Here is a 12,602-nt window from a genome sequence, read left to right on the forward strand (position 1 = left end):
ATCCAAAGCCTCCTTGTCTGAATCCCCGAAGTGTCAAGTGTGAGGTTTGCTCTCACACACACACACATACACACACACACACACAGATATACATGTACACGGATCACATAGATACACACGCTTACGCATGCGGATACATGTACGTACTTACACGTGCGTGCTCATGCACAGACACATGTCCAACATACCAACACGCGTGCAGCTGTATCCTCACGTCTCACGTAGAGTAAACCTCAGAACTCCAGGACAGTAGAGGCCCCAGGAAGCTCCTTCACACCGCAGCCTCTCATTAGAGTCCCCCGAAGCGTCTCAGATACAAGTGCATTTGAGCACTTCTGAAGACCGGGTAGAGTTGTCTGGATAACCGCGGCCCCAGGCAGGAAGTGCTTTCTGCCCTCACCCCTTCTCCGAGGTCTTTCCCAGCCCAGCCTTCCCTCCCAGCCTATAACAGGGCCCCGGGGAGGCTGGGAAGCAGGCCCCTTAGAACGCAGGCCTCGTGGGGTGCCTGGGTGGCTCAGTTGGTTAAGCGTCTGGTTCTTGATTTCGGCTCAGGTCGTGATCTCACGGTTCGTGGGATCGAGCCCCACGTTGGGCCCTGCGGTGACAGTGAGGAGCCTGCTTGGGATTCTCTCTCTCTCTCTCTTTCTGCCCCTCACCCATGGACATGTGCTTTTTTTCTCTCTCTCTTCAAATAAGTAAATAAAAAAGAATTCAGGCCTCGCACACAGTAGCTACTTAGCAAACGTGACTGGGGCTGCTACGTGCAGCCCCCTGCACTGCCTTTCTGTGTCCCCCCCCAGCACGTCCCCCCATCCCCTCCCCTGCAGAGTCTTGCCTGTCCTCTGGGCCCAGCCCTGTGCCCGCCGCCCCCCTCCCCCGCCACGAGCCATTACCTGGTGGCCCTCAACCCCCTTAGTTGAATCTGTTCTCTCCTCCACATGCCCCCTGCACACGCATGATGCCCCTTGACTGTAGCCTTGCGGGCCCTCGTGTGAGCTGACCTCCTACCACCTAGTCTCTCTGCTAAGCCATCTGCTCCTTAAGTGTGGGTGTGTGGCAGGGGCAGGGACAGGGGCAGGGCAGGGGGGCTTGGATCTGATTCCTCTGGTTCCCCATAGAATGTAACACAGTGTACCCCTGCCCTCCCCATCAAAAAGTATTTGGAGTGTGTTTGTTGACTGACCAGCTGACTGGCTGGCTAGAGGGGCACAGCGTGGAAGTCGGGTTTGGGCAGGCTTGGGGCATCTGGAAATCCCACTGCCTTGATTAGAGGAGGCTGTGGGCCCTGAGGGGCTCCGTGGAGCTTTAGGGTGTGGGGGCATTTGGCTCGGGGTTGCTGTACTGGGTGGGGCGGGGGGGGGGGCGGGCCTTGCAAGGATCCTTCTTCCTCCAGGCAGCCTCTGGCAGTGACCACGTCAGGATGTCCCTGCGGTGGCTGGTCAGTCACAGACCTCATTGAGTCCTGCTTTACCTCCCCATGACCTCTCTCTCCGCCCTCTCTCCGTCTCCCCGGCAGGGTATGCGCCTGTCACTGGCATGTGCCACCCGTTGAGAAGCTGTACCCTCAACCACGAGGATGGCTTCTCCTCGGCCTTCGTGGTGGCTCACGAGACCGGCCACGTGTAAGTGGCGCCGGGAGGGCGGGCTGTGCCGGGAGCTCCGAGGGGTTCTGCGGGTGTGGGAGGCTTTATCCCAGATCAGGCCCCCATCCCAGTGTCCCCGGAGATGCCAGAGGAGCTGCCCACGCACTGAGGCCCAGCCCTGATGGGAACGGAGCCCAGGGGCCCAGATGGCAATTCTGGGCCTGTGTTGTTGGGTCCAAGCCCCTAAATCCCAGGGCCACGGAAAACCAGATGTGGCCCTGTCTTTGGGCAGGCGGATGCACTATCCCGTCATAGGAGGTGGTCTGTTCTCTGGACGGTCTCTCTCCCTCGTCCCATGCACAACTCAAGGCCCTTCTCAGAGCTGTCCCGGCCCACACTGGTGCTCGGTGCACACCGGGGCACTGGTCTGAGCCCATCTTCAACAGGTGCACAGAGGCTCCGGCCTCAGGCCAGGCTGGCGGCTTGCTGGCTTGATCCTTGGGCCTGGATTTTGTTGGGAGCATATCCGTTCCTGCGACCAACATTTCTTGAGCACCCACTGTGCGCCAGGCCCCGTTGTAGGGATGGACTGCCGTGGAGACTAGGCCAGAGAAACTACATTCCGGGAGAAAGCAGATAAGCCACTGACATGTAGTGTGTCCTCTGGTAATGTGCCCTTGCTACAGTCATGCCTCCTGGCGTTGTCTGCCCAGGGGGCAGAGCTGAGGGACGCACTCCTGGCCCGGCCCCTCCCCAGTGCACACGCGGAGGGAAGGCTGTGTGCTGCAGGTGAAGGGCCTGGGGAGCAGGGGAGTGGGCCAGCCCAGAGGGGTTCTGCCCCCCGCTGTCTGCCGTGCCCCTCTCCACACCGGCCCTGTCGGCACAGAGACCATGTGGACTTCATCCCAGCTCTTCCCCTCACCGGGCGGTGACCCCTTGTCTCCGGGGCCTCAGGTTCCTCCTCTGCAGCATGGAGGCTGGCACCCGGGGTATACTGAGGTCTCTTCCTGCCCATAGTTCCACATATTTTAGAGCTGGGAGTTTGTCTTCCTGTACGTGGGAGGCAGGGGGGTCCACTCTTCCCAAAGCAGAGACCTCTCCCCGTGGAGAGCCAAGGTCAGCACCAGAGGTCCCTGTGTCTGTCTGTCTAGTGGTCAAGGCCAGATGCAGCCACCTGGGAGTACCTGAGAACTTAGAACCTCTGGGCTTTGGCATTAAGTACTAATTATAAAAAGAACCAAGCTTTTAAATTTAGACTATCATCATGGTAGGTGTGTACCAGGCACAGAGCTCCGGGCTAAAGTACTACGGGGTCTCGGAGAAGCTTAAGTAAGCCACTAGGTAAATGAGGTTGAGCTGAACCAAATGAAGACCGGGTCCTTGTACTTGAAGGCCTTGGGTCTGGCGAAGAGACAGCACGTCGTGGCATGTGAGGTGTTAATGGTGGGGCAAGTGGCCGCCACCGTGGGAGGTCAGCCCTCAGTCAGGGTGGCCAGGGAGGGTGTCTGGGGTCGGAGTGGGGCTTGAGCTGGCCATGGAAGCCGTGAGGGCGGGGTGGGGTTTGAGGAGGGGGCAGGAGGTCAGAATGAGTCCAGCCCCACTGGGGAGCAGGGGGGACCCTCAGCTTCCGTCCAGTTTGAAGCCTGGTCAGGGCATGGTCTCCCACTGCTGTGCCACCTGCCTGTTTTCCCGGGGACGGGCTCCCTGGCATGACTCAGGATTCCCGTCTTTCCCCCTCCCCCCCCCCCGCCACCGCCACCCTCTAGGCTCGGCATGGAACATGATGGTCAGGGGAATGGCTGCGCGGACGAGACCAGCCTGGGCAGCGTCATGGCACCCCTGGTGCAGGCTGCCTTCCACCGCTTCCACTGGTCCCGCTGCAGCAAAGTGGAGCTGAGCCGCTACCTCCCGTAGGTCACCTCCACCTCCAGGCTGGGGACTGGGGAGCATGCAGCCTGCCCTACATCCCCCCCCCCCCCCCCCCCCCCCCGCCCAGCCATCTCCCTCCCTGTACCTCCCTGCCCCCGACACACGCTCAGTTCCCAGGTCATCAGGGGCCCAGGACAAGCTTTAGACTCAGGAGCTCAAGGCCAAGAATGGGTACAGAGAGGATTTGGGGGGGGGCAGGTGTGGGCAGAGACACTGTCACCCACCTCAGGCGGCAGCTGGCCAGGGCCCCGAGTACGTCCTGTGTAGCGGCCTGACTTTTCTTCCCTCGGTGCAATGAGCCCTCAAATGGTCCAGGGACCAAACCTTCCTCCCTGGAAGTCACGGCTCCTAGCAGAGGGCAGCAAGGATGGATTCCTGCAGGCCTTCTTTGCTCCTTAAACGCCCACCTCCAGGGAAGGAGAGCTGGGGAGCGCCGGCCTCAGCCTGGCTCACCTCCTTGTCTCCACCGGCAGCTCCTACGACTGCCTCCTCGATGACCCCTTTGCGCCCGCCTGGCCCCAGCCCCCGGAGCTGCCGGGCATTGACTACTCGATGGACGAGCAGTGCCGCTTTGACTTCGGCTCTGGATACCATACCTGCTCTGCGGTGAGTTCCCACCAGCCTCTGACTGCTGGAGAACCAGGGCCGTGTCCGTCTGTGACCCAGGCTGGTCCTGCACAGAACATCTTCCTCCCTCCTGGCCAGGTAGCCTGGTGATGGGCCCACAGGCTCCATGCCAGTTGCCATGGCGGGGGGGATCCAGGGCGACCGGCACCTGGCCCCGCCACCTTCTGCTACATAACTTCCCCACCCAGTCCCACCTTTGGGGGCAGGTATGTGCAGTGGCTCGGGGATGCTTTACTCCTGGGAAAGATGGAACATAGTAGAACAGAGCGGCAGGTGACTGGTGGGATCCTGGCTGGGCTGGGTTATCAGGGAGCTTATCTGCCAGGCAGATCTGTCACATCAGCCACTGGGCTCTCGCCTGATGGAGGAATACTTGCCTCTGTCTGCTCTTCAGGGATTTGGTAGGATGATTTGGGCTGATTCGTCACCCTTGTGAAATTCTCCTGTGTCGCCACATAACTCTTCTCCAGGCGGTGAATTGCATGCCCCCCCACCGCACCCCATGCCCAGGAGACACATATAAGGGGGCATAGCCCTTCCTTACTCTGCAGGACAGGGCGAGGGAGAGCCTGGCCCTGGGGATCAGCTAGAGCCACCCAGGAGAGAACGGAGCTGCTAACCAGCGTCCAGGCAGAGGCTCAGAGAAGGGACATCCTAGGACAGGGGTCTTTCTGAGGGGTCAGGCCTTGGTGACTCCAGCGCCTCAAACCTCCCATCTAGGAATGCAGCCCCCTCCTCAGCTCTGCAGGCCCAGGAGGCTCCGTGTCTGTCCAGGCCACACTGGGACACGTGCTCTCTGAGCTGGGGGTGGAGAGGGGTTTCAATGCCCAGGGCTGTATCTGGAGGACACTGGTCCGGCTGGCAGGGGGATGATAGGAGAGAAAAAAACTGGGCTCTCCTGGACAATGGGAAGCAGGAGAGTACCAACATCTGGCACAGCCTGGCGAGACTAGAGGATGCTGGGAGGTCCTGACTTTGTCTGGGTGCCTTGGGATCCCGGCTGGACCGACAGCCCCTTGAAGCCCCGATAGGCACTGGGCTCAGGGGACGTCGGCAGGCCCAAGCCTCCCTGGAGCCTCAGACCCTCGAAACCCTAGTCCCTGCCCAGTGTCACAGTGGCTTCTGCAAAGGCAAGGAGGGAGGCCTGGGGGGACGACAAGGGATGTGGGCTGTGGCCTGCCCCTTCTCGGTGCCCCGCTGGAGGGAAGAGGGGTCACCGGAGGCCATGGCGCTTGGAGTGGGGTCCAGTTTGAGGGTGTGGGCCCTCCTGCCTCCTTCACAGCGTTCTGGCCCCAGCGTCCACCGCACCACTCCTCTCCATCACTGCCCTTTGCCCCCCGGACATCTTGTCAGAGCCTGAGGGCCAGTGTAGCCGGTGACCCCCGTCCCCTTACCGCGCAGTTCCAGACCTTCGAGCCCTGCAAACAGCTGTGGTGCAGCCATCCTGACAACCCGTACTTCTGCAAGACCAAGAAGGGGCCCCCGCTGGACGGGACAGAGTGTGCCCCTGGCCAGGTACCTGCGTTCCCGGGGCTGCAGCAGGAGTGTGCAGGTCCCAGGGGAGCCCCTGCCCCCCAGGCGTGTGGCTGCGTGTGTGTGTGTGTGTGCGTGGAGCCCCCCATGAACTCATAGGTACACCCTCTCTCCCACACCACAGTCGCTTGCTTCACAGAGTTTGGCATCATCTCATCGCCCATCTGGCAGGAAGCCTTCCCCCCATTTTACAGATGAGAAGAGTGAGGCCCAGGCAGGCAAAGGAAGGGATGAAGGGAAGACTCCAGGTGTCCTGCCCGCCCCCCTCCCCGGCCCACCATGCTGGTTCTCCCACATGCGTGTTGCCTCCCCTGCCCCAGACCTGCCCTTTCACATATCACCCGGCATGTGTTTGCCCTCTTGAGCAGGTGTGGGTGCCAGGGCATCATTTGTATGGGGGACCTCATGGCCGGGTCTAAGAGCCTGAGGGGTTCTAAAATCCACTTCTGCTATATTGCTGGCCCTTCTCTGATTTCTGTGGCGACCTTGGGCCATTCATTGAACTTTGGGTCCTGCTGACCCCTGACCAAGTGGCCTTTCCACTCCTCGGGTTGTTCTGAAGTCACTGAGTCACGCTGGAGCAAAGCAGAGAGCTGGGAAGAAGCAGGGTGTTAAGAGAGGCTCCAGCGTTGTTACTCAGCCACAGGACCCGCCCCCCCAGCCTGCCCTCTGCCCTCTGCCCTCACGAGGCTCTGCCCGCTCTCATCACATGTGGAGGGCTTGCCTCCTCACAGATGGATGGGGCTTCCCACGGCTATGCATGGCCCAGTAGACTCCACACCTGGCGGGTTCTTACCCCGGAGACTCGGTACACTGGCTCCTGGTATTTGCAGAGTTCCAGGTCCTTCCGTCACAATTGCATGTGACAATCAATCCGTGGCTCTCAGTTCTGGCTGCATATTGGAACCATCCGGGGAGCTCTAAGAGTCCCCACCTCTAGAATGGGGAACGACTGCAGGTGGGCATGGAGATCTCTTTGGGGTGATGGAAATGTTCTAAAATTGGACGTGGTGACGGTTGCACAATGCTGTCGATTGTGAAAAATTGTTGGCTTGCACACTTGACCGGAGAGACTTTTTGTAGTATGTGAGGTATACTATTGCTGCTGTAAAAACTCCCCACTCCTAGAGATTCTGACTCACTTGGTCGGGGGTGAAGTCAAAGCATCTGGAGGTTTTTTTTTTTTTAATGTTTATTTATTCTTTGAGAGAGAGAGTGCATGCACATGAGCAGGGGAGGGGCAGAGAGAGGGAGACACAGAATCTGAAGCAGATTCCAGACTCTGAGCTGTCAGCACAGAGCCCAATGCAGGGTTCGAACTCATGAACCGTGAGATCATGACCTGAGCTGAAGTCGGACGCTTAACCACCTGAGCCACCCAAGCGCCCCAAGGCATCTGGAGTTTTAAAAGCTCCCCAGGTGACTCTAAGGCTGAGAGCCACTCTGTTATCTCTTAAAAAAGACCCAGGGAACTTTGGTGTACTTCTTACATGTTGCCCTGCAGGAGAAGGGGAGGGGGTTACTTTGGTCGAGCCCGCCTTTGTGCCTGGCCCTGAGCTAAGGCCTTTGTGGGTATTACTGCCTTTAGTTCTTAGAACAGTCCCATTTAATAGATGAGTAGACTGAGGCCCGGCAAGGCGAAGTTATGCCAAAGCCGCACATAGCTAGTAATGGCTGAGCTGGGGTTCCAGCCCAGGCCTCTCAGACTCCATTCGTATACCCCCTCCATTTGTGCATGGATGGACCTCCCTGTGGGGCTGGCTTGCCTCCCACAAACACACCGGCCTGTGGCCTCTGGGTGGTGATTTTGAGACACAGAGCCAAGATCTACTCTAGATTAACATGGTAAGACTGTGTCTTCTCTCCCCTATCAGCTCTTTTTTTTCTCCGGGGGTGATAAACCAAATAATTGCATAATTATTACCGTCATTAGCAATACTCTCTGCCATTTTTGGAGGGCTGTGTGTGCCCGGCATTGTCTCCTTGGAGGCTCATGGCAGCCCTGGGGGCAGGTGCTGTTATCCACAGTGGACACCAGAGGAATAGGCTCAGGAAGGGGAGCCCTTTGCCGGAGGTCACTTGGCTTGCGGTGTGGGTGGGATTCTGTCACCCTGGGGCTCGTCCTCTTAATGTCCCTTTCTCTGGGCTCACCTGTGGCACCCACCAGCTGTGCCACGTGCGCAGTCGTGCACCCTTCCTAGCAGGCTAGGCAGCGGGGGGCGGGGTGCCCAGGGTAACCTCATTCCCTCTGCTCTATCCCAGTGGTGCTTCAAAGGTCACTGCATCTGGAAGTCGCCAGAGCAGACTTACGGCCAGGATGGAGGCTGGAGCTCCTGGACCAAGTTCGGGTCATGTTCACGGTCATGCGGGGGTGGCGTTCGATCCCGGAGCCGGAGCTGTGACAATCCCCCGTGAGTGCTCTTGGCTGAGGTGGGCAGGGCAGGGGACCCCCTCCCTCCCTAGGCCTGAGGAGGGGCTGGGTGAGGAAGGCACCGAGGGGCAGGACACTAGAGAGAAGGACTCTACAGGTGCCTGTATCCTGATGGTGGGGACCCAAAATTGTTTGGGGGGGGGGCCACATCACTTCCACCCGGGCCCGACATCTCCCATCAGGCTGAGATTAGGTCTGAAGTGGTGATTCTCAGACTCTCACGTGCAGAAGACTCTGGGTGGGCCCAAAGACTGCGCCAGTTTCACGAGCCTGCCCGTGACCCGGATCCTCTGGCTAAGCTTTGAGAAAACACTGATCTAAATGCTCAGTAGCCATGTTTGTTTTCTACCCCAGGAAGCAAAACTTGACATCAACTCCTGCCTTTCACTGCCCCAGTAAATCCAACATTCTGGGGGACCGGTCTGTTTCTCCCCTTTTGTCCCCTCTATGGGGATCCCTCCCGTGGTTTTGGAACTTCCGAGGGCCAGCTGGCCATGGCCTGCCTCTCCCAGGCTGCTCAGAACAGCCTCGGGCGAGATGAGGGCTGGCGGTGTGGGTCACACGCGGCCGTGCGGGTCAGCGGGCTCCGGGGACCAGGGACGCCGAGACTCTGCTGAACAGCAGGCCCCCTGGATGCTGTGGCTCGGTGTTGGTCACCCTCCCTCGCATCCTCAGGAGGGGTCCTTCACACTCGACCGTTTACCTCCAGGGACGGGAAGCTCACTACCGCCCAGAGGAGCCTATTCCTGTGTCAGACGGCTGTGCTGACCTTTTGCAAACAGGAGCCCAACGGCCCGCCCCGTAACTTCCACCCGTCGGTGGGGGGAGAGCCGGGGTTGGGGCAGGGCCCTGTGGCGCCCACTCCGAGTAAAACACCTTCCAGGTGGATGGTTATCCCCTCCATCAGAGCTGCCCTCTTTCAAACTCCTCTGTGATAAGAACTATTTTTATTTTACGAGGCTTAAGCGAAAGAATTCAGCGCTGTGCCCAGCCCAGATTAGGCACTAACGGATGACAGCTGCTGTTACAATTATTACCGTGTATCGAGCACTTGCTCCGCGCCAGGTAGAAGGCTGAGCGCTCGGGTGCACGAACCCCCGTGACGCCCCAGCGTCCGGGAGCGGAGCCGCGGTCACCTACGCCTGGACCCTTGGCATCCGTAACGCTACCCAGTCCTCTTAACATGATGGCAGACGGTACAGAGTACGTCATAGGCCATTTCTTATTGATTCCTCACCGACACACCAGGAGGTAGGTGGCCGAAGAGGTATCCGGGTCCCACCTTTAAAGAGGAAATTAAGGCTCAGCGGGACTAAGTGACTTGCCCAAGATTTGCGTAGGCGGGACGTGGGGTTAGACCTAGCCAGGCCTTCTCATTCGGGACCCAAGTCTGTTTTTACCACTGCTTAGTTTATTAGGACGCGAAGCGGGTGCAGGAGGCACCTTGGGAGGGAGTGCCCCCGTGGTATGTCAGGCCGTGAGTCATGTGGTTCGAAGGACACACAGAGATAAATGAGACCGGTTTCTCTTCCAGCCCCATTGGAGAGGGTTGCTCATCCCTGGCTCCGTGCTTCTCAGCTCCCCCACCGCCCCTCGCGCCAACACACAGGGGAGCAGGTGGCATATGCCCCAGGGGTGGAGCGAGAAGAATCTGGAAGGGCTCAGAGCACGGCAGCCCCCACCACGAGCAGCCCTCTAGTTTACGTTCGAGCAGCCGCTTTATGTCCCCCTAGAAGGCCGAGCTGCCCCTGGGGGCCACGCGGGAAGCCTGGCCCTCCCCAGGCTTCCCCCGGCAAGGTCACCGGGTCTCTCTGCCTGCCCCAGCCCAGCCTACGGAGGCCGCCTGTGCTCAGGGCCCATGTTCCAGTACCAGGTGTGCAACAGCGAGGAGTGCCCAGGGCCCCACGAGGACTTCCGGGCCCAGCAGTGTGCGAGGCGCAACTCTTATTACATCCACCGGGACGCCAAGCACAGCTGGATCCCCTACGAGCCAGAAGACGGTGAGTGAGCCCCCCTCCCCCTCCCATCCGCCATGTCCTTGGGCATCTGCTAGGTGGGCCTCCCGTGCCTGGGGCCACCAGTGGAGGTGGAGGGACGGTGGAGGACAGTCGGCAGGCTGACCGCCTTTGTGCAGGCCCTTGTCTTTGGGCCACCGTCCTCCTTAAAGCCATCCCTGATGTGGAGGCTTATGAGGACTGTTCCCTGGCGGGGAAACGATCTGGAACCGGGGCATTTCTTTTCTTTTTTCTTTTCTTTTCTTTTCTTTTCTTTTCTTTTCTTTTCTTTTCTTTTTTTTTAAGTTTATTTATTTTTGAGAGAGAGAAAAAGTAAGGGGCTGAGGAGGGGCAGAGAGAGGGCAAGAGAGAATCCCAAGCGGGCTGCATGCTGTCAGTGTGGAGCCCGACGTGGGGCTCAAACCCACAAACCGTGAGATCATGACCTGAGCCGAAGTCAGGCGCTCAACTGACTGAACCCCCCCCCCCCCCCGCCAGGTGCCCTTTGAACCAGGGACATTTCACTCAGAGGTGCTGTTGCGGTTGGCAGCAGTGTTGGCTGTTGGGGTTGGTGGTGCCTCTCACACAGGTCCCTTACCTGTACGGGAAGGCTCTATACAGGTACAGGTGCCCTGGCTTTGCTGAGAGCCCCCGTCCCGTTAGATACCATAGTTTTAGGTTTTACTGACTGTGCTACTGTTTTAGCAGCTAATGAAAATGATTGAAGAGGCACACAGATGGGAGCCTGTGGCCAGGGATCCTCATACGGAATCCCTCCAGGCTGCTCTGGGACAGACGCAGGCCAGTGCCTGTCTGCTTTGGAGCCTTTCCACTGACGGCTCTTATAGCAGCAGCAAGATACCAGTGAAGGGGTGGGATTCACGGTCTCTTAGAGCCTTTATGCTGGATGGGCCCTTAACTGTCCTCTGTGTTCACCTTGCCTGCCAGCCTGTCCACGGTCCTTTGATGGACAGATGCTCACCCCCCACCACACAGCCCTCAGCCTCCGATGGCACCGACCAGAGCAGCCTTTCCTCTCCTGAGCCCAGGGCTGCCTCTTTTAGCCCCTGTTCCAAAGTATTAATTGCAGGGCAATTCAGCTGACATTTAGAATGACAGTCTTCAGATTAGAAGGGACATTAGAGGCCTCTCCGTTGCCCACCGGTGCACAGACCTCTCCAGAATATGATCGCAGAGAGCATTTTCCTTCTGCTTTGAATTCCTCCCATTCTGGGGAGCTCGCCACTGTCCGCTGGCTTCCATGGCTGCCTGCCTGCCTGGGGCGTACTGGTCAGGGTCCTACCTGTGTGTGAAGTTCAAAGTGGTATTGGATGCTGTGGCTCTGAACTTGAGCCCTGAGTACTGGGGGCAAGATGTATCCTAGGAGCCCAGGGACAAGGGGCGGGGAGCCATTTGGTTGCTGAGAAGTTTGGCTAAGGGGGTGGCTTGCTTTGAAAGCCTTGCAGATCCATTCAGATCCAAACAAGCCTCTAGAGGAAGGGGCTTCGAGGCCCATGGGGCAGCTGGGCTTTGGGCTTTCCCAGGACTTTTAGACAAATTCCAGAAAGTTAGCTAAGCCCCAACTTCCCTTTTTCTAAGAAACACAGCAAGTGTTTATATGTTACGTTTTTTGGAACCTTCTTTTAAGGACATCAGTAGCCCAGATGGGAAAGAGAACAATTAATTGTTAGAACTAGGAAGGGCCTCCTTTCCGCTCTCACTGCAACTTTGTTTTATAAACCCAAACCCAGCCTACTGCCCTGCTTTACTCTCACAGGGTGTCCTGATGTTTGCAATCATGTTGAGATACACTGTTATACATGAGACTGCTGAAGTGTATGTAGAGGTCAGTGTGGGACTCAAGCCAGACTGCCTTGTTTAGAATCCTGGAGTTGGTTCTCAGTATGTGGCTGTGTGGCCTTGGGCAAATTTCTTAACCTCTCTGGTCCTTGGTCTCTTCTAGAATGCTAGAACTTACTTCCTAGAACTTACTGAAAAGTTTAAATGAGTTAAGTCACACAAAAAATTTGAGGTTGTACATCAAGAGTGTGTAGGGGCACCCGGCTGACTCGGTCAGTAGAGCACGTGACTGTTGATCTCGGGATCGTGAGTTCAAGCCCCACATTGGACGTGGAGCCTACTTAAAAAAAAAAAAAAAAAAAAAAAAGAGTATGTAAAGGTTTTGGAAGTATTTGGTACATGGTAAGCATTCACTATATATTGGCTTATTATTATGGCCATTACTATTATTTTATCACTTGATTTTATTTAGCATCCTGATGTGGCATTTTATTGATCAGGGATAATAAGTAAGGAACGGAGACTCCGAGAGGTCAGCTGATTTGCCCAGGGTCACTAGGCTAATAGGTGACATGGCAGGGATTGTAAGTCCCAGCTCCATACTCAGTGCTCCCCCCACTGCCCAGAGCTGGCCCAGGAGCTTCCCGCTTGGGACATGCGCTGATGTCCTTCTGGGCCAGCCCGCTTTCTCCGAGCACAGCTGGG

At 57.8% G+C, this 12,602-nt stretch overlaps 1 protein-coding gene across 1 annotated transcript in view; it reads left to right on the forward strand.

The window, feature by feature from the left end:
* The window catches only part of ADAMTS14 (ADAM metallopeptidase with thrombospondin type 1 motif 14), an 80,653-nt gene that overhangs the window by 47,114 nt on the left and 20,937 nt on the right, over positions 1-12,602 (forward strand). The window contains exons 7-12 of the mRNA XM_042907790.1: positions 1,517-1,622; positions 3,350-3,493; positions 3,986-4,118; positions 5,541-5,654; positions 7,935-8,083; positions 9,928-10,103. Of these exons, the coding sequence (XP_042763724.1) occupies positions 1,517-1,622; positions 3,350-3,493; positions 3,986-4,118; positions 5,541-5,654; positions 7,935-8,083; positions 9,928-10,103 (822 nt within the window). The remainder of the gene's footprint in view (positions 1-1,516; positions 1,623-3,349; positions 3,494-3,985; positions 4,119-5,540; positions 5,655-7,934; positions 8,084-9,927; positions 10,104-12,602) is intronic.

The sequence above is a fragment of the Panthera leo genome, chromosome D2, assembly GCF_018350215.1.
Source record: "Panthera leo isolate Ple1 chromosome D2, P.leo_Ple1_pat1.1, whole genome shotgun sequence".
NCBI classification, from domain to species: Eukaryota; Metazoa; Chordata; class Mammalia; order Carnivora; family Felidae; genus Panthera; species Panthera leo.